This window comes from Heloderma suspectum, chromosome 5 (assembly GCF_057233095.1).
Source record: "Heloderma suspectum isolate Gila_16-S chromosome 5, 16-S_ref, whole genome shotgun sequence".
Classification (NCBI taxonomy): domain Eukaryota; kingdom Metazoa; phylum Chordata; class Lepidosauria; order Squamata; family Helodermatidae; genus Heloderma; species Heloderma suspectum.
In genome coordinates, this window is record NC_139462.1 from 17,919,345 (window position 1) to 17,944,098 (window position 24,754).

Below are 24,754 nucleotides of genomic sequence, written 5' to 3' on the forward strand. Positions count from 1 at the left end.
TTATGAAAACTGCAAACAATCTTCCTCTGAAAGTTCTAGAATATTTTTCTCCCAAATGAGCTAAAATTGTACGGTGTGGATCTCCCTTGTCTTAATCCAGCCTGTTCCATACCTTTAGTTTTCAGCCCAAGCCTTAAATTCATAATATAAAAAGCATGCGTATCGTTTACCAATAATAAACAGAAGCCTAATTGGCCTGTACTTATTGTGATCTTAGCCAGGTCCTCTCTTAAAACTGGGTATAATTACTGTGGTACTCCATGTCATAGGAGCTCTACCTGCTCTTGTTAGAATAACCAGCATTGGTGCTCACCATGATATATTAGACTTTAAGATTTCAGGTAAAAATAGATCATGCCCAGGTGCTTCTCCCATATTTAGCTGGAAGATTAAATCTGTAATTTCATCTATTGATAAGGGAGGCCAGGAAGGCAAGGCATAAGGCATTGCAGAAGAAGTGTTGGAGTTGCAACATTCCCTAGTTCCATTAAATGTTGTTTGAAAGTGTGTTTCCCAGACCTGTGCTGTAATATGACAATGAACTGTGCCCAGGCAATCCTTTAGAGACTCAAAAACCATTCCCCAGAAAGCTGCTGAATCATTCTCCATAGAGCTATTTCCACTGTAATTTTCATTTGAATGCAAAAGGCATGTGGAAATACTATTTTTAGAGAAGCTAAAGTAGAAAAGTCAAAATCTGCTTTTTTAAAAGTTCCATTTTTTGTTGTCGTGAGAATGCTTTTATTGATTCTCTTAGATTCTGAAAAATAGTACAGCTTTCACTCTAAACCTCTAAGTCCTGGATGCTTACAGGTGCTTGTCAGACCATTTGGGATGTGTTTGTTTTTAAAATCCTTTAATTTACAAATATCTGTGTACTTAAGGAGTCTGCCAGTTATGTAGAAACTGCTACTTTATTTTCAGTGCCACCATTTATCTTCCAAACAGAAAGACACTCAGTTACCTGAATTTGCTTTTAGAGGGAATTACTCTCAAATCTTGAATCTTGAAAGCTTAACACACTGACCAGTGCACACAAGGAAGCTTTTCAGCACTTTTGGACGATACATAGAGTTGAGCTGTGGAAAATCTCTGGAGAAGTTGCTACATTGCTGAGTAGCCACCAAAATTACATCTATGTGTGATTGCTATCCAAATGGAAGTACAGAGGTGTTCTTGGCTTGTCTGAGGGTGATGCAACAGAGAGAAAATGGTCTCCAGAGTATGTGGGCTCAATTAGTTTTAGGGTCTGGCAGACTAAAACCAATCTCAGGCATTTTGTAGCATATAACGAGTCTTTTGATCAGGTCCTGGATGGTCTGTGATGGTTTAAAGTTATTTTAGATGATGATGATGATGATTAACATTTCTATACTGCCCCATAGCTGAAGCGCTCTGGGCGGTTTACAGAGGAGGTGGTGGTGGTTGTTGTTGTTGTTGTTGTTGTGTGCTATCTGTTTTATGTCCTTATGTGAATGTTTTTAAACTTTATATAATGTATTTTAATGGTTTTAATTTTTGTGAACTGCCCAGAGAGATTTGGCTATGGGGCGGTATAGAACCTGAATGAATGAATGAATGAATGAATACCTTGAACTGGGCCTGAAAGACAGTGGGGACCCAATTCATATGCTGAAGCCCTGAACATTCTCCAAAGGCATATAATGGTGGCCTAGTCTTAAAATTATGGAGGCATGAATGAGAGTTGATAGGTCTGATTCAGAAAGAAAGGGCTGCAGTTTTTTCTTGGCAGATGAAGTTGGTACAGAGCACTCTTAGCCACTGCTGCAATCGAAACTTTGATTTAGGAATACCCAAGTACTAAATAAAGCATCAACTAGGACAAGTTGAAGCCAATCACTCTTATATTTGATCTCCTCACACCTGGCTGAAGGGTTGAAGAAACAATTTAATTAATTAATCAATTATACTTTTAATGCTCAGTAACTCAAATTCTCTGGGTGGTGTACAATACACTGAAACCATAAAATGCAAGCAATAAAACAATAACAATAGCATATAATAAAACCAAGATAAAATTAGCAACAAAGAGTAAAACATGATGGCACATAAAACCAGCAACAGTAAAAGTGCAGGGATTTAAAAGCCCTAAAAACAGTTCTTAAAATGCTTGAGAGAATAAAATGGTCTTCACCTAGTGCTGAAAAGATTATAAATACCAGGCAAGCCTCTCTGGGGATGCCTTCCACAGATGGAGTGCCACTACTGAAAAGACCCTCTCTCTTGTAGCCACCTGCCTCACCTCATTTGGTGGAAACACATACAGGAGGGCCTTCGATGATGACCTTAGTGACTGGATAGGTAAATATGGGAGGAGATTCTCTTTCAGGTAACCTGGCCCCAAGCAGTTTAGGTCCTTAAAGGTTAAAACCAGCACTTTGAATTGGGCCCAATTCTGGCAGCCAAAAACAGACAGCAGCCAGTGCTGATGACAGAGTTCTGGCATAATATGATCACATTGCCAACTGGATCTGGCCAGTCTAGCTGCCCTGTTTATGACTCACTGAAGTTTCTGGACTGTTTTCAAAGGCAGACCCACAGAAACATGTTGCAATAATGCAAATGGGAGGTTACCAGAGTGAGCAACTGTCACGAGGCTATCTCTGTCCAGGTAGGGTCATAGTTGGTATGTAAGCCTAAGCTGATAAAAGATGCATGGAGCCACTGTGGCCACTGGAGACTTGAGTGACAATGAAAGATCTAAGAGCACCCCCAAACTATAAACCTGATCCTTTAGGGGAGTGCGACCCCCTCCAGAACAGAACTGGATAGACAAACCACTCGCAAGTATCTCCCTCTTGTCTGGATTGAGTCCCAGTTTATTGGCCCTCATGCAGTCCATTACCCTGCCCAGGCACTGTTTCAGGACATCCACTGCCTCACCTGTTTTAGATGAAAAAGAGAGGTACAGCTGGGTGTCAATCAGCATATTGGTGACATCTTAGTCCGTATTGCTGCATAACCTCTCCCAGTGGTTTTATGTAGATGTTAAAAAGCATGGGGGTGAAATGAAACTCTGAGGAACCCCGTAGCACAACTGCCATGGTGTAGAGCAGTAATCTCCCAGAACCACCTTCTGGAGCTTACCCTCCAACTATGGGCAGAACCTCTACAATACAGTGTCCCCACATCCCAGCTCGGACAGCCTATGCAGAAAGATACCATGGCTGATGGTATTGAAAGCCACTGAGAGATCCACGAGAACCAGCAGGGTTCCACTCTCCTTGTCCCTCACCCAGTATAGGTCATCACACAGGGGTGACCAAGGAAGTTTCCATTCCAAATCAAAGTCTGAAACTGGATTGAAATGGATCTAGAATCTGTCCTGAGTGTGCAGCACAAGATACAAATATTCAAGATTTGCACTTAGTTGGACAGGAAGCCTGGAGAGGAAGATATAATCTCTATAGACTATAGTGACACCCCCACCCTTTAAATCTATGGTGGTACTACTGCAAATACCCAGGTGGACACAACTGGAAGAGACTAACTCCTCCCCATTCTCCGACCTACGTTGTTTATGCATACCAGGTTGGTCCCCTCATCCACAAATCGTGGATATGAGAGATCTTATTCTGGACTGACCTGACATTCAGCATCAGCACCAAAAGACCAGAAGGCAAGTTGGTAAGGCAACCAGGAATCTTTTGGCTGGGGGAAAACTGGAAGAGGAAATCGGTGTAAGATGTTTAATCACTCATCTCCTTAACTGGCCTGTTCATTCCCCAACACCATATCTCCTCCTGCCAATGACTACACTAATAGGCCCCCCCATCCCTCCCCAGGTTAGCTAATGAATCCCTCAGGTGTATAACAAACAGCCAGTGTGGCAGGAGAGGCCCCCACCTAGCAAGCCAACACACCACAGTTAAGCCAATAAACAGCTCAGCTAGTACACATGCAGATAAAAACTTTTAAAAGGCTCTAGTGTCATACTGGTAAAAGACGAAGGGCCACTAATTTTTTTAGGGGCCATTAAATAACTGTTCAGCAGTCCCACATCAGAGGAAAATAGGGTGGCCCTCACCTTTGTGCCACCTCCGAAGCGACACCTCCAATGTATTTCTCCCCCAGGAGTATGCTGCAGTGGGCCTCCAGTAAGTAATCCTCCCGCAGGAGTATGCTGCCACCTTTCACCTGGCAGGAGATACAATTACTCCATGGGGTGGGGCTTATCTAGGCTGGCTGTATTCATGCAAGTCCTGGCTTGTTCCTTGGTGCAGCAGCAGTGGGAGATCTGAGGGGGTGATGGTGCAAAAAAGTCATTCCGTAGACTCCAGTTATTTCAGCTACTGCAACTGAATCTTGCTGCTGTTTGCTGTCTGTCAGGACTCAAAATTTATCAGTGCCAAATCAATTTGTGAAACATTATTATTGAAATTGGTTGTCTTACTATAAATCTAGACTTCTAACTTCTTTGTTGTTAGAAACTTAATTTGCTGTAATCTACAGGGTACATGCTTGAACCAGATCAAGAACGGAGACCTGATATCTTTCAAGTATCTTATTTTGCCTTTAAACTTGCCAAAAAGGACTGTCCAATAACAAATATTAATGTAAGTAGATCTGTATTTGAATCTGCCTTGATACAATACATTTTTTTCAGGGTAGCTAAAAAGAATGGCAGGGAATTTAAAAATGAGAACTCGTTCTCCCCCGCCTCTAAATGCACAAGTGGCTTTAAATTGGTTCAGAAACTTCAGATAGCCTTTGCACTGATAATATTGCTAAAACACCTCCATATCTGCTTTGAAAATACTAAATAAGAAGATATCATATGAATATTTTTGTTGATCATATCAAATACAGTGTAAAATTATTATGGTCTGGTGAAAATTATTATTTCACTTGCTGTGCGTTTTCCCAAGAGGTGTTGAATGACCAAGTTAATAGCTATTCAACTGACTTGGTTCCCACCAAAAAGCTATGTAAAGTTCAAGAACATGGTAGAACAGAAGAGTTGCTATAGCAACAATCTAGAGAACTGCATGAATAATTCTGCATGCTCAGCAGGATTACTGACTTGACACCCCCCCCCCCCCCCAGCCTTCCTGGTCCTTGCCTCTAGGAAGGCCACTGATAAAACTTGGGGAAGTTCCAAAAGCTGTATGAGGTCTGCTGCAAGCTTCACTGGCAATAGGTGAGCCCTTGGGCTTGCCTGATGAAATTTTCTAGATTGTGGCCTAAGGATTTGATCCAGACTTCATTATATTTAGAGTAGATCCATTGAATTAAGCCCCAATGATTTTGATGGATCTACCCTAAGTACAATGAAGTTTGATGCCTTCCCTGGCATAACAGTACAAGTGTTTTGTTTTTGACCATGTAGGTATTACAATGTAGTCTCTTTCATAGTTAATGAATTCTATTAGTTATAAAACTTCCTCTCCTAGATTAACTGTGGGGGAGGGTTAAGTAATGTAGCTTTCTTCTCCCCCCTCCCCCTGAAATTAACTGCTTCTCAATGATGTAATGCTGCTCTTTCCCCATTTTAACAGGGAAGAGGGGGAACCTCTAGCATAGGTTTGTAGTACATTCATTCTTTCACTGGTCAGCGTTCTAAAGTATCTTCTCTGAGTTAGGATGGGTGGCTTTTCAGAGACTTCAGTTCTACATGTTGGGTCAAAAAGAAGATAACATCAATAATCTGCAGAATCTGCCTTATGTGGCATGCCTAGATTTTGGAATTCTCTCCCAAGGGAGGCATATCTTGTCACCTCTTTAATGGCATTTGGTAGGAAGTTAATGAAAACTTTCATTTTAAGGAAAGTTTGTGGATTGTTCTTATTCTGGTGTTTTAAAGTTTAAAACTTAAAACATTTACTGCTACTGTTGGTGTATTGCTGGGTTTTTTTCTATTGCTGTTTTAGTGCTTTAGAATTTTTAGAATTGATGTTTCTAAATTGGTTTTTTGGTTTTACTTTTGCCACTTTGAGCTTTTTCAAGGAAAGGTGAGATATAAAAGTTTTAAACAAAAATAAAATAAATGGACTCCGATCAAGACAAATGAAGGTTTTAATACAGGCTAGTTATAGCTAGCCTGCAGTAGGACTTTCAGTTGTTTTGAAATATTTATGTTAAAGGTATCTCCACAAATGTCTAAAACTAGCCATGAAAACATGGGGATAGTTTGTGTCTGTGCGTCTCAGAACACTATGCTTGGCTGTATACCTTGTTCTGGGAAGAGACCTCTGCTTTAAGTATGCTTTGTGCTCTGTTGGAGAGGATTATACTGTCCATGTTCTCCATCAGATAAGTCTATGATTGCTGTGAAACACACATCATTTGCTGTCACTCAGACATTTGGGATTTATGAAAACAAGTGCGGGCTGCAACAGTGTTGCTGTGTGGAGTGTTCCTGTTCAGGGTGCCAGCTAGCCATGCCCTCTTCCAGGATACTCAGTTTCATTCTTCCATTTTTCCAGTTGTTCCCCATTCCAACACACTGCATTCAGACTGCATTCCATGGCCACTGAGCATGTTCAGCTTTTACGTGGCTGTTTTGCCCCCCCCCCCCCCCGTAAGGTTCATTTTCTAAAGTTCATACTTCTGAAAACCTTGGGGCTCCCTCAGGCCTGCTGATAACTTCTTCTTGTGCATGGATGGTTCCCTTTTGGCTACAAATGACAGGCACTCAGAACTGAGTTGGCTATTAGTGTATATATGCATATTAATCTTTACTATTGGTGTCTTATTTTACTTTCAAAATTATTTAATAACATATGGTAATTTATGTTCCAAAGAATTCTCCTCTCCTTTCAACTCTTCCTGAGCCTTTGACAGCTAGTGAGGCTGCTGCTAAGAAAAGCCAAATAAAAGCTAGGTGAGTGTAATCTTTTGTTTAACAATATTATACATGGTTTGCATAATAATATTTCATTTAATATGCAAAAATGTATTCTTAATATAGCTTTTTCGTGTGGCAATACAGTTCGAAAGAACGTCAGAAGTTTTCTACTTAGTGAACACCAATGATGTTGATCCCTCTCTCATAATATTGGAACCTGGGGTCATCCGATGAAGCTGAATGGTGGGAGATTCAAGACGGATCAAAAGAAGTACTTCACATAGCGCGTGCTTAAACTATGCAATTCACCACTGCAAGATGTAGTGATGGCCACCAACTTGGATGGTGTAAGAGGATTAGATAAATCCATGGAAGATAAGGCTGTCAGTGGCTGCCACTGGTCATAATGGCTATATATTACCTCCAGTACTGGAAGCAGTACACCTTTGAGTACCAGTTGGTGGGGAACATGTATGGGAAGGTGCTATTGAACTCATGTGGGCTTCCCACTGACAGCTGGCTGGCCACTGTGTAAAGAAAAAGCAGGACTAGATAGGGCTTTAGTCTGATCCAGCATGGATTCTTATGTTCTTCCTATTGGGGCAAGATTTACCCACCAGAAGTCCAGTCCCCGGAGTACATAAAGCAAAAGGAACAGAATAAAACATAAGGCACAGCATACTTCTTTATCTTGTTTACTTTATATTATGTCAGAACATTATACAAATACAAGTGATCCTCACCCAAGTAGGTTTATAATTTCATCCCAGAGTAATTGATCTGTAGACCAAAAGTAGGCTAGATGTGTTGGGACCACTGTATAAAGACTGATATTCCCTCAATGCCACATCTAGACATTTATGTGTTAGCTCTAGACTATGGGCCAGTTTACACAATCACTGCAGCCCACCATGGCTTATGTAAGCCATGGTGGATTGTGGCATGTGCTAGCAGCCATTTTGAATATTCAACCACCACCGCAGGGTTGCCATGGTTTGTCCTGTCATCCAAACCAGGCAGAAGGGGTTGTTGGAAGTCGAAACAGCCCTCAATCCATGGTCTGTTGCAGAGTTATCTGAGGGTTGTTTCCTCCTCCAACAACCCATGCTGCCTGTGTTCAGATGACACTGCAAACCATGGCAACACCTCTGCTGGGGGTTGAGTATTTGAAATGGCTGCTGACGCGCATCATTAAATAAGCCACGGTGGGCTGCAGTGATCGTGTGAACCCAGGCGACGTGTTCAGAGCGAGGGAAGCAAGAGGTTGGAGGAGGAGGAGGGAGAAAGCCAAAACAAGAGTGCAAGACAAGGTGAAAAGGTGAGCAATGATGGGGGACATGGAGGAGAGGAAACTGGCAGATCAAGCAACAGAGCACAGAGGAGGAAACATGAATGAAATGGAAGGTGCAACACCAGCACAGCGGGGACGCTATAACATTTTGTTGCAGGTTCCACTTGTTACTTGTTAAGTATTAAACATTTAGGTTTGTTCTAAAGCTGTTTGTAGCTTCCTGTGGCATCCAGTGGTCTGGATCATGAAGATTGGTCAGTTTTGGCAGCTATTAAGGCTGGCTGTGCCTTTTTGTGTAGGTGATGGACTACATTCTGTGGCTAACAGTTGTGGCTGTGCTGTGCCTTTTTGTGTAGGTGATGGACTACATTCTGTGGCTAACAGTTGTGGTAGTATAACCAACATTTTAAAGGTGAATTGCCAATACTAAAGTTAGCAGTACTTTTTGTTTCAAGATAAGAATGTTGTTAACATCTTAGCTCTTAAATGGCTAGTTCAGATATTATTTTGTTTTGCCACTAATGTCTTCTTCTGACTTCATATGGTAATTCCTTATTTGCTTTGTGTTCACTTTAAAGATTTGATAATGCCACTTAATCATTAGCTTTAATGAAAAAAGCTGCAAAAATGAATAAGTGTAGATAAAGCATATAACACCTCTGGCAAAGAGGGACAAAGCTTCCAGTTAGAGGAAAGTAGGGACAAAATAGCCAAATTTTATGATTGAACCAAGTAAAAGGATCCCCAGCTATCCTTTTGGAAACTTACTTCTCATAAGAATTAGTGTGTGCATCCGGAACAGAAACTGCTGGGTAATTTTTCCCCTGATGTAGGTTTGAACGAATAATCCAGTAGCCTTATACATCAAGTGTTTGCTCCTGAATTGTTAAGAAAAACAGTTTTCTCTTCATTTATTCCTCCTACAGTGGCTTAGTTTTGTGAATAGCAACATTTTCCATGTGAGTGTGCATTTGTGTACTCACAAAGATGTGTTGAATGACACAGTAAAGATGTAAAATCATTCTGTTGCTTCTGGAAATAATATTGGATAAGCCCCCTCTTGTGGTAGTTATGCATATTGAGAGAATATCTGAAATAAAATTGAATATTCAACTTTGAAGAAATATAAAGTGTAACTTATTTATAAATAACTTTCTTAGAAGTTGTGTTTCTTAATTTAACCTTGTAAGCTAGCCGTAGAAGGTTACTAGCTTGCAAAATATTTTACTCACCTGCTTTCTATCATATAGGAGGCTGGTGGAGGATGGATTGAGCACTGTGTTCCTTCTTTGCCAGTCTGTCTTATGAGCAAAAAAACCAAAAACAGGTGAGAAAAACATTTTGCAGACTAGCAATGAGCACTTCCGACGTCATCCTTCAGCCCACTTGGTTTTTATACTGATTATGCAGGAAAAAGCATCTGCTCCCATGTGTCGAGCATAGAAGCACAGGGGACTGCCTTGAAAGGATGAAGCAATCCATGCCTTCAGTGCCATCCACTTGATTTCTGTGCTGGATGTGCATGTCAGGACTTTATATCCAGAAGAGAAACCAGCTGGGCTGGTAGCAAAGCATGGCTCATTTTGTTCCTTTTCCAGCAGTCTGCCATGTTGCTGTGCTAGACAGCCAGGAGGCTCATCTGTAAATCTAGCATAGAAACACAGCAGGGTAGTGATAGAGGAAAGGAACACACCTTCTCCTGCCAGCTCCCTCAGTTTCTATGCTGGGCATGCAGGAAGGAGCTTTGGCTCTTGTGAATCCAGTATGGAAGTGCAGTGTACTGCTGGAGGAGGGATGAAGTACTTCATGCCTCAGCCAACAACATGCTTGGATTCTTTAATGGGTGTGGTGAAGGGGGCTTCCTCTCCATGACTGTTATAGAAATGCAGTCGGCTAGAGGAGGAGGGGCCAAGCACACATTCCCTCTTCTGGCAGCCTACTCGCTTGCCTGGTAAGACCCCTAGACCCCTATGACAACTAGGTGAGTAGTTAAAAACAAGGCTGTTCTTTACTATACCGTGTTTTGAAGTATGGAAATTTCTTAGATCTCTTTCATTCTAGAATAACAGATGCCATTGGACCAACAGAAACCTCAATAGCTCCAAGACAAAGACCAAAGGCTAATACAAGCACTGCCAGTTCTAGTGTGCTAACGATCCAGAGCTCAGTTACACCAGTGAAGGTGCCAGTCCCTGGTGATTTTAACAGTGGGCAAAAAGGTAATTTCTCAAACTAATGGAGTAAGTTGAAAAAAGCTTTCCTCTTTCAATACTTAGTGAAAATCAAGTACTTAATAACTTTATTTTAAAATTTAATACCACCTGTTTGTGAGGATCTTGGCAATTGTAGATGCACATGAATCAAAGTAAATTTTTTTATTTATTGCAGCTTCATCCTACTTTTCAGACAATTATTGTCTCCCCAAATGGCTCACATTAATAAAAAATAAAAGAGACAGGCCCTGTCATCATGCGTACAAACTAAAATGACAAGACACACCGGGGAAGGAGAGTGAAGTGGAGGGAAAAGGAAGAGGTGGGCGATCAGGTTTTCAAGGCCAGAACAAGGTGGTGAGCTATAAGAGCATTTAAATGCAGTTGAGCCAGGCTGATCTTTCCTTGCTGGTGTTCTTACCTGAATGAGGCTCTTGTTCTTTAGGCCAGTGGATGAGGCCAGAGCGTTCTTTCCCCTAATTTTTGCAGTCCAAGGTCAACTATCAGGTGGAGCTGAGTGTTCTTTGTGGCAGGGAGGGGAAGTGAGCTTTTTGTCGCTGCTCCTTCTCTGGCTGATGGGTGGGCCATGCTGGTATTTTATAGTATTCTTCCTATACTCAGTTGCCTGGATTTCAACACAGTATGAGGAGAGATGACCCCACAGAGGTGTGATGACACAGTACTTGGAAAATACACAATCTCCTGACAATCTCTTCTTCTTCAGGCAATCTGTTCACTCACAAAATGACATGGAGATGGATACATATTTTTTAAGGAGATACGTTAAATTGCAGATAATTGTGTGATTTTCTGTAGTATGTGAGAACAATATGCATTTCCTTACAATAATTATTTAATAGCCAGTATTAACTGAAGCATAATGTTATAGAAACTTATTATAGAGTAAATTGTATCAGCTTATGGTGTTGTAGTTTTAACAGTTACAATGCCAGGAACATTGGCGCCTCGTCTTGACTTTCTGAGGCTTTACTCCAGAGCTACGGTTGGGATGTAGCCCCCACCCCAAGAAATAGATCTACAGTTGGAGAGTGCTTCATGGCTTAACTGAAGAAAAAAGCTTGCAAAATGTTCTGTAGAGAAATGCAACACAAAGTAAACATTTGCTATTTCTGTGGTTTTATTTTATTTTATTTTAATTTATTTATCACATTTCTCTACCTCCCAATAGTTGAAGCTCTCTGGGTGGTTCATAACAATTAAAACCATAAAATACAACATGATAAACCTAATGTAAATGTTTAAAACTACAGTATAAAACCAAAATGAAAAATAAAAACCCAAATAAAGTATAGCAGCAGTGTGAAGATTTAAAATACAGTAATATATTTTAAAACAACAGAAACTGAAAGATGAAAATGCCTGGGAAAATAAGGTCTTTACCTGGCACCGAAAAGACCACAATGTAGGTGCCAGGTGAGCCTCTCTAGGGAGCTCATTCCACAACCAGGGTGCTACAGCAGAAAAGGCCCTCTTCTTAGTAGCCACCCTCCTCACTTCCTTTGGTTGGAGCTCCCAGAGAAGGACCTCTGAAGATAACCTTAGGGTCTGGGCAGGTATATGTGGGAGGAGATGATCCTTCAGATAACCTGGCCCTATTTAGGGCTTTGAACATTAACACCAGCACTTTGAATCAGGCCTGGAAATGAAGTGGCAGTCAGTACAGATGGAAAAGTACTAGCGTAATATGATTACGTTGGTCAGTCCCCGTTAACATGTGATTTACTAGGAAGCCTTCTGTGTTTGTATTTTAGAAATGCATTAACCAGATAATGTTCTTTGAAAATATCCTAGGAGCCTCAAAGCCTGGAAACAGTCAAGATAATGTGTTGTCCCAGGGAACTAACCAGACCCCACAGCAAAATAGAGTACTGCAACAACTACAGCAAGGTGACTGGAGACTACAACAGTTGCAGCAGTTACATCACCAGCAACACCAGCAGCAACAGCAACAATTGCTTCAGGATGCATACATGCAGCAGGTACCAATGTGTCTTGGCTATAGTGTAAACTTGTTTGAAATTTGCCTCTTCTATTATCTATTCAGCCTATAAATATTCCCTCCTAAGACTTAGTGGATGCATTTTTCACACTGCCATTGGGAAGACTTTCACCCACATGAGGTTAGTGCCTGGGGCTGTTTTGACTTCCTTTGTAGTTTTAACTCATGTTAAGTTTTTTGGAGCTATTTGCTCTGCAAGCACCTTTCTGTAGTACATTTACTCCCTACTTGTGGCATATCTGGGTTATGTAGAGCACTCTGTGGGGAAAGCTTGAGGCCTCTTATTTTGGAAGACAACTGGATTGCCTTATCCTCTTAAGATGAAATGATTACATTAGAAAAGGGGTCTCAGCCTTCTTGGGCTCAAGGACATATTTGGAAATTTGAGAAATTGCTGTATTGCACCAGTATTCCTGCCTACATCTATTGCATCCTAAGATTGCATGCTTAAATAGAACTCAGTGGGGCTTACTTCTAAGTAAGTCTACATAGGATTGCTGTGTTCATTTTATACATACACAACATTTCCCCAGCCCGAAAGGAAAGACAATGCCCCCAATTCCAAAGGAAACTTCCAGAGTTTTCCCTACCTTGACCCCAGACTCAGCTACTCTGTTCCCCACCTAGCACGCCTGCCTCCTGGGAGAGGTGCTGTGTGTGTAGGTGTGTGAAGAGTGAAAGAAGGGGCTGGGAAAGGAGGGGAAAAGAGCAAGGCTAGGGGCTGGAAGGGGAGAAAAATAGTGAGGTAAAATGGGTGTGGGGAGAGAAAAAGCAAAGCTATAGGCTAGGAATTGGGGGGGGAGAAACAATGAGATAAAAGTGGAGGGAGCAAAAATGTTAAAGGCTAGGAAGGAGGGGAAATAATGAGGTAGAGGGGAGAGCAGGGCTAGGAACCAGGAGGGAGGAGAAACAGTGAGATAAAGGATGAAGGAGAAAAATAGCAGGGCTAGGTGCTAGGAAGGGGAGAGAAAGAAGGCTGGGAACAGGGAAGGGAGAAAAATAGCGAGATAAAGCAGTGGGACAGAGGAGAGAGAGAGTGAGGCTAGAAGCTGGGAGTGGAGAGAGCGAGAACGAGCAAAGAGGAAAGGGCAGCATGGGCAGAAGAGGATTGGGCAGGGCCAGGAAGCAACTCTTTCCTTCTCTACCTGCCTGCTGAATTGCTGACCAGCATCAAGTCCAGGAACAGGAAGGAGAACATGGCACTCCAATGTTTTTCAATTAAAAATACATTTTGAAGGGGGCAGGGAGTGGGGAGCTTTGCAGGTGCAGTTGGAGGTCCCCAAGGCTGCTGTTGTACCTGGAGGTGCTGCATTGGAGACTTCAGCATTAGAATATTAAGTGTGGCTTCTCCTTAAAGTGCTGCTCACGTTGCGAGGACAAGTGTGTGTGTGTGTGTGTAATTTTACTTGATTAGGTGGCATTCTTGATTTATAAGAATCTATCCCTTTTTAAATTATAGTATCAACAAGCAATGCAGCAGCACATGATTCAGCAGCAGCTTTTGATGCGCTCGGTGTACCAGCAGCTACCTCCCCCATCTCCTTACCCTGCCATGGTAGGTTATCTTTAAATACATAATTATTCTGCCTAAATCTGTTTTACTGATAAATAGGACTGGTACTGATAAAGATAAAGCAAAGTAATCATTAGCCATTAAAAAAAATCACTATCTTAAATAATCTGACTGGGTTGTTATATATTATTAGCTTGGTTTCAGTTACTGCTTTTTAGTTAGTTACTATACTTTTAAGAACCATTGGTGCTTACTACAGCAAAGAAATGAGCGGAGAGGGGACGTTAGTACTGTGTAAATAAAATGGGACCAGAATGAGTAAACCTGATGGCTGTTACTGGAGCCTCAACTTGAGGGAATTGGCCATTTTAAAATGCAACGTGAGGAGGCATACTGTTCCTGTACTGCTTTCTTTGCCTCCGTTTATGAAACAATAAGTACCTACCAACAAAATGGCATGCCTTATATAGTGCTTAACTATGGAAGGAATGGTTCACTTCCTGAAAAATTAATAAAGGCTTTAAAGATCTTGAGCAAAAGAAATATTCAGATTTTTATTTCAGTTCTGTTGTTTGCTTAAGATTATAACTTAATAAAGGAACTACTTTTTGTAATCCTTCAAAAAGGTACTTACTTGCTCTGTCTTCTATAGGCTAAAGATATCTGAGAGTGAAGAACTCATTTGTGTTGAATTTTGGTAGATATGTTCAGTATTCTTGCACATTTTTTTAAAATTAGTTTCTTCATTAGTCAAAGCATTTTCGCTATCTTACTCAGTGACCGTGTTTGGACATAATGGTGGCTTTCATCAGCAATTTGGAGGTTAACCCACCAATTGTGGGGCTGTGGCGCTGTACACGAGCCAGTTCCTAACAACCCTCGAATGCCACATTTGAGGGTGGTTACAGTGACATCCAAACACAGGAACTGGAGGTGGTTCATGGATTAAACAACCCCAAGTTAACCCAAGAATGAGCCATGGGTTAACTTGGAGTTCTTTAATGCATGAACAGCCCCAAATTCCCAGGTTTATACATCATTGTAACAACGCTTGAATGCCTCATTCTGAAATGCTTGAATGCTGTTGCTGAAAACAAGAAGCAGCTTGTGCATGGTGTGTGTCCCTGCAAATCGTGGGGTAATTACCAAAATTGGTGCCAAAAGCCGTGTTACATCTGAACTGCCCCAGTGTCTCATGTTGAATCAGTTGAAATATTTTCCATGTGTAGCTTTTCTCCTTGGTGAAAACAAGTGTAAAATTCTTTATGTCATTTCATGTTTAGCATAATATGTAATTAAATGGATGGCCAGCATTATTTAACTATACCACCCTTAATTGGTTTCCGTCTCCCAACAAACTTATTTTTATGAGTGACATATTATTTCTAAGTATTGGTAGTGGTATGCAGACTTTTGTGTTGCTGCTTTGGCTGAGTTCTGATATGGTAGTTAAGAGGTTCTCTACGAGGTGAAATTGAATGGATAACTGAAGGGCTACATCATGTATAATTTTGCAAGGTTGACTTTCTCCTCCGTTTTTCTTTGAGATGCAGCAGTACCAACAAGCTCTTCTACAGCAACAGGTTCTTGCAAAGCAGTTGCCACCACCGAAACATTCTCCTGAATTTCCTGCCTCTCCTCAGGAGTTCTCACCAGCCTTAATCTCTCATTCTAAATCCTTTCCATCTCATGTTGGTGCAGCTCTGGACACCTCTTATACTACAAATAGGCAAGCATCTTCAATTGATGTTAGTAATAACTGCATAGGCATAGTTTATGATTGTGCTTCCCAAATTGATTCTTAGAATGTCTAATTTTTATCAGACATCCTGCTTAATCACTGTTGACTAAAATACTATGTCCCTCACCTTTGCTGTGTCTTTTTTTTGGTTGCTTGTTACCTCTTTGTCTGCTTATTTAATTTAATATTTGTAGAGTGTGAGGGAGGTTCCCTGGTTAACAGCAGGGGTCTCTTGATAATAGTAGCTACTTTCAGCAATTGCCCACCCTGGGTTAGGGGTTTTTTGTGTTAGAACTGCTTCTTCTGCCCAGGGTGAGAGTCTGTGGTGGCGAGAAGTTGGTTTCCCTCCGAGTGAGAGACAGGGGCGAGAAGTAACTGTAACACTCCAGGTGAGAGATGGAGTGGAGTACACAGGAACCTGCAGACATAGCTCTGAATGACTTGGAAATAGTTTTTATTTTGCTGGTGGGTTGGCAAGCCTGATGTCCTTTATGTAACCAGTGGCTGGTTATTTCCACTAACTATTATCTGTGACTGTGTTAGGTTGGCTGTGGATGATTGATTGGATGAATGGAGTATGTGAGTTTTGAATGGCTGTGGGCATGTTTGCGTTGTGAGTGAGTGTGTGGGAAGCTCTGTTGTGGGAAGAATGTGCCTGGAAGATACAGGGATCCATGGAGATGGTGCCTCTATCCCATTGATTTGGGGCAGAAGGAGATTTGGTAGGAGGAGGGGGTCGGGACATCAGAGTAGAATGGGTCACATATGTTTATACTCTGTTCCCCTTCTCCCCCCCTACCCCAAGCTCTCATGTACCCAGTAGCTCATCCACTGTGCCCTCCTGTCTTGTGGTGCTGTTACTTAATACCAGGTCAGTCCGCAATAAGACCACACTCATCCACTACCTAATCATGGATGAAAAGGCTGATCTGGTGTGTATTACTGAGACCTGGGTGGGTGAGCTGGGTGTGGTTGACTTGACTCAGCTCTGCCCACCTGGTTACTTGGTGCAGCACCAACACAGTTTGGGGCGGGGAGTCACTATGGTTCATAGGACCAGTATCTCTATGACTCCACCTTGGAGTATGCCTTGAGGGGTTGCACCTGGTGTCGGGCCATAGAGATAGATTGGGGATGCTGCTGGTTTACTGCCCACACTGCTACCCAGCAGCCTCCCTGACCAAGCTGGTAGAGGCAGTCTCGCTGCAAAATTTCATCTTAAATTGAACGAAGGGAAAACCACTAAACCATTCAGGTATGACCTAAATCATATCCCTTATGAATATACAGTGGAGGTGAGGAATAGATTTCAGGGATTAGACCTGATAGACAGAGTGCCTGAGGAACTATGGACGGAGGTCCGTAACATTGTTCAAGAGGCAGCAACTCAATCCATCCCAAAGAAAAAGAAATGCAAGAAAGCCAAGTGGCTGTCTGATGAGGCTTTACAAGTAGCTGAGGAAAGAAGGGAAGTGAAAAGCAAGGGAGAAAGGGGAAGATATATCCAACTGAATGCAGAGTTCCAGAGAATAGCAAGGAGAGACAAGAAGGCCTTCTTAAATGAACAATGCAAAGAAATCGAGGAAAACAACAGAATGGGAAAGACTAGAGATCTCTTCAAGAAAATTGGAGATCTCAAGGGAATGTTTTGTGCAAAGACGGGCATGATCAAGGACAAAGAAGGCAGGGACCTAACAGAAGCAGATGAGATTAAGAAGAGGTGGCAAGAATACACAGAAGAACTATACAGGAAAGATCTGAATGTCCCTGATAGCCATGATAGTGCGGCCGCTGAACTTGAGCCGGACATCCTCGAGAGTGAAGTCAAGTGGGCCTTAGGAAGTATTACTAACAACAAAGCTAGGGGAGATGACAGTATTCCAGCTGAGCTATTTAAAATCCTAAAAGGTGATGCTGTTAAAGTGCTGCATTCAATATGCCAACAAGTTTGGAACACTCAACAATGGCTGCAAGACTGGAAAAGGTCAGTTTACATTCCAATTCCAAAGAAGGGCAACGCCAAAGAGTGTTCAAACTACCGCACAATTGCGCTCATTTCACATGCCAGCAAGGTGATGCTCAAAATCCTACAAGCTAGGCTTCAGCAGTATGCGAACTGAGAACTACCGGAAGTACAAGCTGGGTTTCGAAGAGGCAGAGGAACTAGAGATCAAATCGCCAATGTTCGCTGGATCATGGAGAAAGCAAGAGAATTCCAGAAAAATGTCTATTTCTGCTTTATTGACTATGCTAAAGTCTTTGATTGTGTGGATCTCAACAATCTGTGGCAAATTCTTAAAGTGATGGGAGTACCAGATCACCTTACCTGTCTCCTGAGAAACGTGTACGAGGGTCAAGAAGCAACAGTAAGAACCAGACATGGAACAACCGAGTGGTTCAAAATTGGGAAAGGAGTACGACAAGGCTGCATATTGTCACCCTGCTTATTTAACTTATATGCAGAGTACATCATGAGGAACGCCGGGTTGGATGATCACAGTTCGGAATTAAGATTGCCGGGAGAATTATCAACAACCTCCGATATGTAGACGATACCATCCTAATGGCAGAAAGCGAAGAGGATCTCAAGAGCCTCTTGTTGAGGGTGAAAGAGGAGAGTGCAAAAGCTGCTTTGAAAGTCAACATTAAAAAAACTAAGATCATGGCATTTGGCCCCATCACTTCCTGGCATATAGAAGGGGGAAGAAATGGAAGCAGTGACAGATTTTACTTTCTTGGGCTCCAAGATCACTGCAGACGGTGACTGTAGCCATGAAATTAAAAGACGCTTGCTCCTTGGGAGGAAAGCTATGGCAAACCTAGACAGCATAGTAAGAAGCAGAGACATCACCTTGCCGACAAAGGTCCGTCTAATCAAAGCTATGGTTTTCCCAGTAGTAATGTATGGCTGTGAGAGCTGGACTATAAGGAAGGCTGAGCGCTGAAGAATTGATGCTTTCGAACTGTGGTGCTGGAGAAGACTCTTACGAGTCCCCTGGACAGCAAGGAGGTCAAATCAGTCAATCCTCAAGGAAATCAACCCTGAGTGCTCATTGGAAGGACAGATACTGAAGCTGAAGCTGAAATATTCTGGCCACCTAATGCGAAGAGAAAACTCTCTGGAAAAGACCCTGATGCTGGGAAAGACTGAAGGCAAAAGGAGAAGGGGACGGCAGAGGATGAGATGGCTAGATAGCATCACGGATGCAATGAATATGAACTTGAGCACGCTCCGGGAGAGAGCGGAGGACAGGAAGGCCTGGCGTGCTATGGTCCATGGGGTCACGAAGAGTCAGACACGACTGAACAACAACAACAGAGTGTTTTCTGGTGCTCTGGGGGCTGTTAAAACTCCCCAGTGGATGGGGCCCTGGTCCCCTCAAGGACGTTCTGTGACCTTTTTGCACCTCACTTTGAGGATAAAATTGCTTGTCTCCATAGTGAACTTGATGCTGTTAGCCCAGTTCCAGTCAACGTGTCTGACACCACCATCTGCCCAATTTTTGTGGGATCAGTTTCAGTTGTTGTGGCCTGATGATGTGGACAAGGTACTTGCAGAAATGCGACCAACCACTTGTTCTCTTGATCCTTGCCCCTCCTGCCTAACAAAAGCTAGCTGAGGGGGTATGACTGGATGGGTCCAGGGTGTGGTGAATGCTTCTCTTTGGGAAGGGGTGGCTCCTGCTGTCCTTAAGGAGGCAGTAGTGCTACGACTCCTGAAGAAGCCCACACTGGACCCAATGGTATTAGACAACTACTGCCCAGTTGCAAATGTCCCTTTCTTAGGAAAGGTTCTGGAGAGGGTAGTGGTGGAACAACTGCAGGCACTCTTGGAGGATACTGACTATCTGGACCTATTCCAATCTGGGTTTTGTCCTGGTTATGTGACTGAATCAGTCTTTGTTGACCTGGTGACCTTTACCAAGAGAGGGACGGGGGAATGCAATCCTGTTAATTCTGCTCGACCTCTCATTGTCTTTTGATACCATCGACCATGGTATCCCTCTGGATCAACTCCGTGGGACAGATATCAGAGGCACTGTGTTACAGTGATTCTGGTCCTACCCGTGGGGCTGATTTCGGAGCATAACATTGGGAGACCATTCCTTGGCTGCTTGGCAATTGAGCTGTGGGGTTCCACGTGGTACTGTCTTGTCCCCGATGTTATTTAACATCTATATGAAGCCACTGGGTTTGGTCATTAGGGGATTTGAAGCCAGGTTCCATCAGTATGGTGATGACACACAGCTTTTTCTCTCTGTGACATCTGAATCAGGAGAGGCTGTGCAAGTCTTGGATCAGTGCCTGAACTCAGTAATGGGCTGGATGAGGGCCAATAAACTGAATTCTGGCAAGATGGAAGCCCTGTAGGTGAGTGGTTTCAGAGTCTGGGAGATAGGCTCATTCCCTGTTCTTGATGGGGTTGCACTCCCCTTGAAAGATCGGGTCCGTAGTTTGGGGGTACTTGTAGATCCATCACTGTCACTGGAGACGGAAGTGGCCAGGGCAGCTCGCAGTGCCTTTTACCAGCTTCAGCTGGTTCACCAACTACTGCCTCTCTTGGACAGGGATAGCTTGGCCACAGTGGTATAGGTGCTAGTAACCTCCAGTTTGGATTACTGCAATGTGCTTTATATGGGGCTGTTCTTAAGGCTACTCCGGAAGCTGGAGCTAGTGCAGAATGCAGTAGCTTGGCTGTTGTCAGGAACTGCCCCTTTTCAGCATGCAAATCCTTTGCTGAGGGAACTGTACTGGCTGCCTATTCACTACCAGGCCAGGTTTAAGGTTCTAGTACTAGTGTACAAAGTCCTAAACAGCTTGGGACCAGGATACCCGAGAGAGTGCTATCTCCCTTACCAACCTGTCTGGTCACTGAGGTCATGAGATGGCATGCTCCTGATGGTTCCACATAGACCTATGGCCCGATTGGAGTCCACCAGGAGAAGAGCCTTCAGTGTGATGACCCGTTTCTTTGGAACTCCCTGCTCCTGGAGGTCAGGCAGACACCAACACTGTGTTGCTTCTGGCGCCTCCTGAAAATACCAGTGTTCCAGGAAGCGCTCCTTAACTGACCAGCCACAGTTTTATTGGCATTCTGTTTTTAAAAAGCATAATTTTAATATGATGTTTTAATCTTTTTATCCTTTTACTATTTTATCTTTTATGTTCACTGCTTTGAAATCTGTTTTAGATATGGAGCGGTATACAAATATTGTAAATAAAATATATATTTTTAAAATCCTAATTTTTTCTCCCAGTTGCAAAAATAATTACATTAATTGTCATGTGCATGTTATGTATTGTTTAATGTACTTTAAATTATATTAATATCACTGTAACTCATTTTTGCAATCAACCTTTATAGGTCATCTTCCTCGGACACAGAGTCTGTTTCCAGCTATCCAAAACAGAACATCAGTAACCCCCCTGATATGTCTGGCTGGAACCCGTTTGGAGAAGACAATTTCTCCAAGCTAACAGAGGAGGAGCTATTGGACAGGGAGTTTGACCTTCTGAGATCAAGTAAGGGACGCTTGAAGGCTTATTTCACTTCACAGTAAATAAGAGCTCTTTAGGTACAACTGGCAGTGCCAAAGACTGTTCTGTTCAAGGGCCACACAGTCTGTTGTAGAGAGAACTCTTTCTGAGCATTTGAGGGCAGAACTAGGCCCGCTGTGTGTCTTGTCCTTCTGTTATAAAAATGTGTGCAATAGAAACTAATTGTTTAGCACTTGTAATACCACGGAAAATGTCAAGGTCATCTTTTGAATACTTACTTTTCTTGAGTGTCACATGCAAAAAGAAGAATAATAACAGAATGTCTAACAATGCAGAACACCAGTCAGCTGCTTGCATTGCTTCACTTTGCAGTTTTGTTCCCTTGCACACCAGAACAGGAGAGTCTGTGGGTCTGGAATACCTTTTGAAAATGCCTGAAAGAGGGAAAATGACCTAGTACATTATGTTAATGTTTTGTAATGTCTTTTGAGTGGCTTAATGTTAAAGGCTGCTTTTTGTTCTGACACAATAATAGTTGAATAAACTCTCTTCAAGTCAAAAAGCCAGCGTGTTTACTTGAAATCTCTTGCTCTTTTTTTCTGCAGTGGAGGAGGATATCCTTGAATAGGTTGCTCCTCCCACTCGCTGGAGGAGCAACTGATAGGCAGAAATATATAGATTAGACTTGGACCGCACTCCTCAGTGGAGGCACAACTTATTTCCAGTTTTGTTCCTGCCTAGTTCTGAGGCAGATGTTTCTAGACAAGATCCTGAGATCTCCATCCAAACAAACACGTTTCTGAGGAGAATGTTTTCGAATAGAACGAATGCCCCACTTGTATGCATGATGTCGGGCTCTTGATCTGAAGAATTCAACCTGGGTTTATCTGGTGATTCCCCATGCACAAGTCTGAGCCTCCTGATTGGGCGATCTAGCCCAGGGGGAATCTAAGGAGGCTAAGGAGCTATAGTGCACCCACGGGGTGTGACCCCCCCCCCAATCACTTAGCAGACTCAGTCGAGTTCATTTCCTGCCTTCACACCTCCAAACGTTTTAGGGATCAAGTCTACTGAAGTGGATGCCCCCCCCCCCCCAGCTGCCAGTCCATTTCCAGCCTCTCATCTGTCATAGCCTACGGGAGCAGGGTGGTACTAGCGGACAGACGCTTCCCGCCCTAGTGAGGCATGGAAACAGTTTTGAGGCGGCAGCATAGGCAGTAAGACGCAGGGCAGCATATAGATCCTGAATTTGGCAAAAAGCAAACCTTACCTCAAGTAAATTACAGTTGTAATTGATAAAACTCAAGCTGCATTTCTGGTGTATTAGTTTGAAAGTAACACTAATTTGAAAGACTCAGTGGCCAGTTCAATCATAATAACAATCCATGGTTTATTATGAGCACAAGACTTGAGGTCATACACTCCCCCTGACCTTTGCATGTGAAGAAAGGAAATTTAAACTGGTTCTTTGTTGTAGAAATAAATTGACTTACTGGCCAAAGTAACCAGTGTTCCTGCCGCTTAATGTTTTCCACATAAAGGAAAGTGCAAGCAAGCACGCACCCACCCAAGAAGACATTTTTCTAGGAAATGAAGCATGCATTCATCAAAGCAGCAGTTCTGTGAGCTATAGTTCTGAATTTAAAACTACTCAGCTTGGTAGGCGTGTTAAGAATATGATTGGGGATCTTTCACATTTGCATTGAAATACTGCCAATGAGCTGAATACAGCTAACTCTTTAAATGTTTAAATTACTTCGAAGAGTTGTCCACTCTTACTGTCAACTGCCTCATTTTAACATGCTACAGTCGGGGCCAGAAATATTGGAACAAGGATAACTGTTTTGGCAGTTGGCCTCCGTACACCACCACATTGAAATTGAAAGGAAACACACCCAGATGGGAGCGAAGTCAGTACTTTCAGCTGTAATTCAAGGGGTTTGACAAAAGTGGGGCACTAACTATTTAGGAAGTACAGCCAGTGGCATACCCCCCCCATCGTTGGTGGCTCATAAGTAATGGAATGAATGTCTGACAAGCAGCTGCATGGCCAGGTGTGGCCTGTTTCCAGGGTACCCCATGACCAATCAAGCAGATAAAAGGCCTGGAGGTGGTTCTGAGTTCCATTTGCATTTGGTAGCTGTTCACTGGAACTCCCAACATGAGGTCCAAAGAGGTGTCCATGCGAGTGAAGGAGGCCATCATAAGGCTGAGGAAACAAAATAAACCCATCAGAGAGATTGCAAAAACAGTGGGAGTGGCCAACACAACAGTTTGGAACATCCTGAAAAAGAAGGAATTAACTGGCAAGCTCAGCAACAGCAAAAGGTCTGGCAGACCATGGAAGACAACTAAAGTGGATGATCACAGAATTCTGCTCATGGTGAAGAGGAACCCTTTCACAACATCTAGCCAGGTCAAGAATGCTCTTGCAGAGGTAGGCATGTCATTGTCAACATCTACAGTCAAGAGAAGGCTTTATGAATGTAAATACAGAGGCTTCACAACAAGGTGCAAACCACTGGTAATGCTCAAGAACAGACAGGCCAGATTAGCCTTTGCCAGCAAACACCTAAAGAAGCCTGCCCAGTTCTGGAATAAGATTCTTTGGACTGATGAAACCAAGATGAACTTGTACCAGAATGATGAGAAGAGAAAAGTATGGAGAAGGAAAGGAACAGCTCATGATCCAAAAGCATGCCACATCATCTGTCAAACATGGTGGAGGCAGTGTTATGGCATGGGTATGTATGGCTGCCAATGGAACCGGGTCACTGGTGTTTCTTGATGACCTGACTGCTGATAAAAGCAGCAGGATGAATTCTGAAGTGTATAGGGCTATACTTTCTGCTCAGATTCAGCCTAATGCTGCCAAACTGATAGGTCGCTGCTTCATATTGCAGATGGATAATGACCCAAAACATACAGCAAAAGCTACCCCAGAATTTCTGAAAGCAAAGAAGTGGGATGTTCTTCAACGGCCAAGTCAGTCACCTGACCTCAACCCAGTAGAGCATGCTTTTCACTTCCTGAAGACAAGACTGAAGGCAGAAAGACCCACAAACAAGCAGCAGTTGAAGGCAGCTGCAGTAATGGCCTGGCAAACTCAGCATTGGGTCATGTCCACGGGTCCCAGACTTCAGGCAGTCATTTTCTGCAAAGGATTTTCATCCAGGTATTAAAGGCGATCCTTAAGTTGAAATGATGTTGGATTGTTCCATTACTTATGAGCCCCCAACGATGGGTGTGTGTGTATGCCACTGGCTGTCCTTCCTGAATGGTTAGTGCCCCACTTTTGTCAAACCCCTTGCATTATAGCTGAAAGTCCTGTCTTCACTCCTCTCTGGGTGTGTTTCCTTTCAACTTCAATGTGGTGGTGTACAGAGGCCAACTGCCAAAACAGTTATCTTTGTTCCAATATTTCTGTCCCTGACTGTATATTAGAATCCAGATGAAGTTTGACATCTGGTATTGCTGTATATTCTGAACAAATGTAACTAAATTAAAGTGTGATGAAGAGAACATTATTACAGGAGATTTGACAGACCTCATTTTTACAAGAATGTCCAGATGTAGTTGATTTAGCTGAACTCGAACACATTTAGTTGATTTAGCTGAACTCGAATAGCTGTTTATGCCTTGAGTGACTTAATAAAGGTTCCAGAGCAT

The 24,754-nt window shown here is 42.7% G+C and overlaps 1 protein-coding gene across 2 annotated transcripts in view; it reads left to right on the forward strand.

The window, feature by feature from the left end:
• Positions 1 to 24,754, forward strand: part of BMP2K (BMP2 inducible kinase) — an 88,806-nt gene that overhangs the window by 40,232 nt on the left and 23,820 nt on the right. The window contains exons 8-14 of one of the 2 annotated variants that reach the window (XM_084855432.1): positions 4,474 to 4,577; positions 6,765 to 6,844; positions 10,161 to 10,318; positions 12,125 to 12,312; positions 13,792 to 13,887; positions 15,393 to 15,574; positions 20,952 to 21,109. In XM_084855432.1, the coding sequence (XP_084711558.1) occupies positions 4,474 to 4,577; positions 6,765 to 6,844; positions 10,161 to 10,318; positions 12,125 to 12,312; positions 13,792 to 13,887; positions 15,393 to 15,574; positions 20,952 to 21,109 (966 nt within the window). The remainder of the gene's footprint in view (positions 1 to 4,473; positions 4,578 to 6,764; positions 6,845 to 10,160; positions 10,319 to 12,124; positions 12,313 to 13,791; positions 13,888 to 15,392; positions 15,575 to 20,951; positions 21,110 to 24,754) is intronic. The other variant, XM_084855433.1, reaches the window with a different exon arrangement.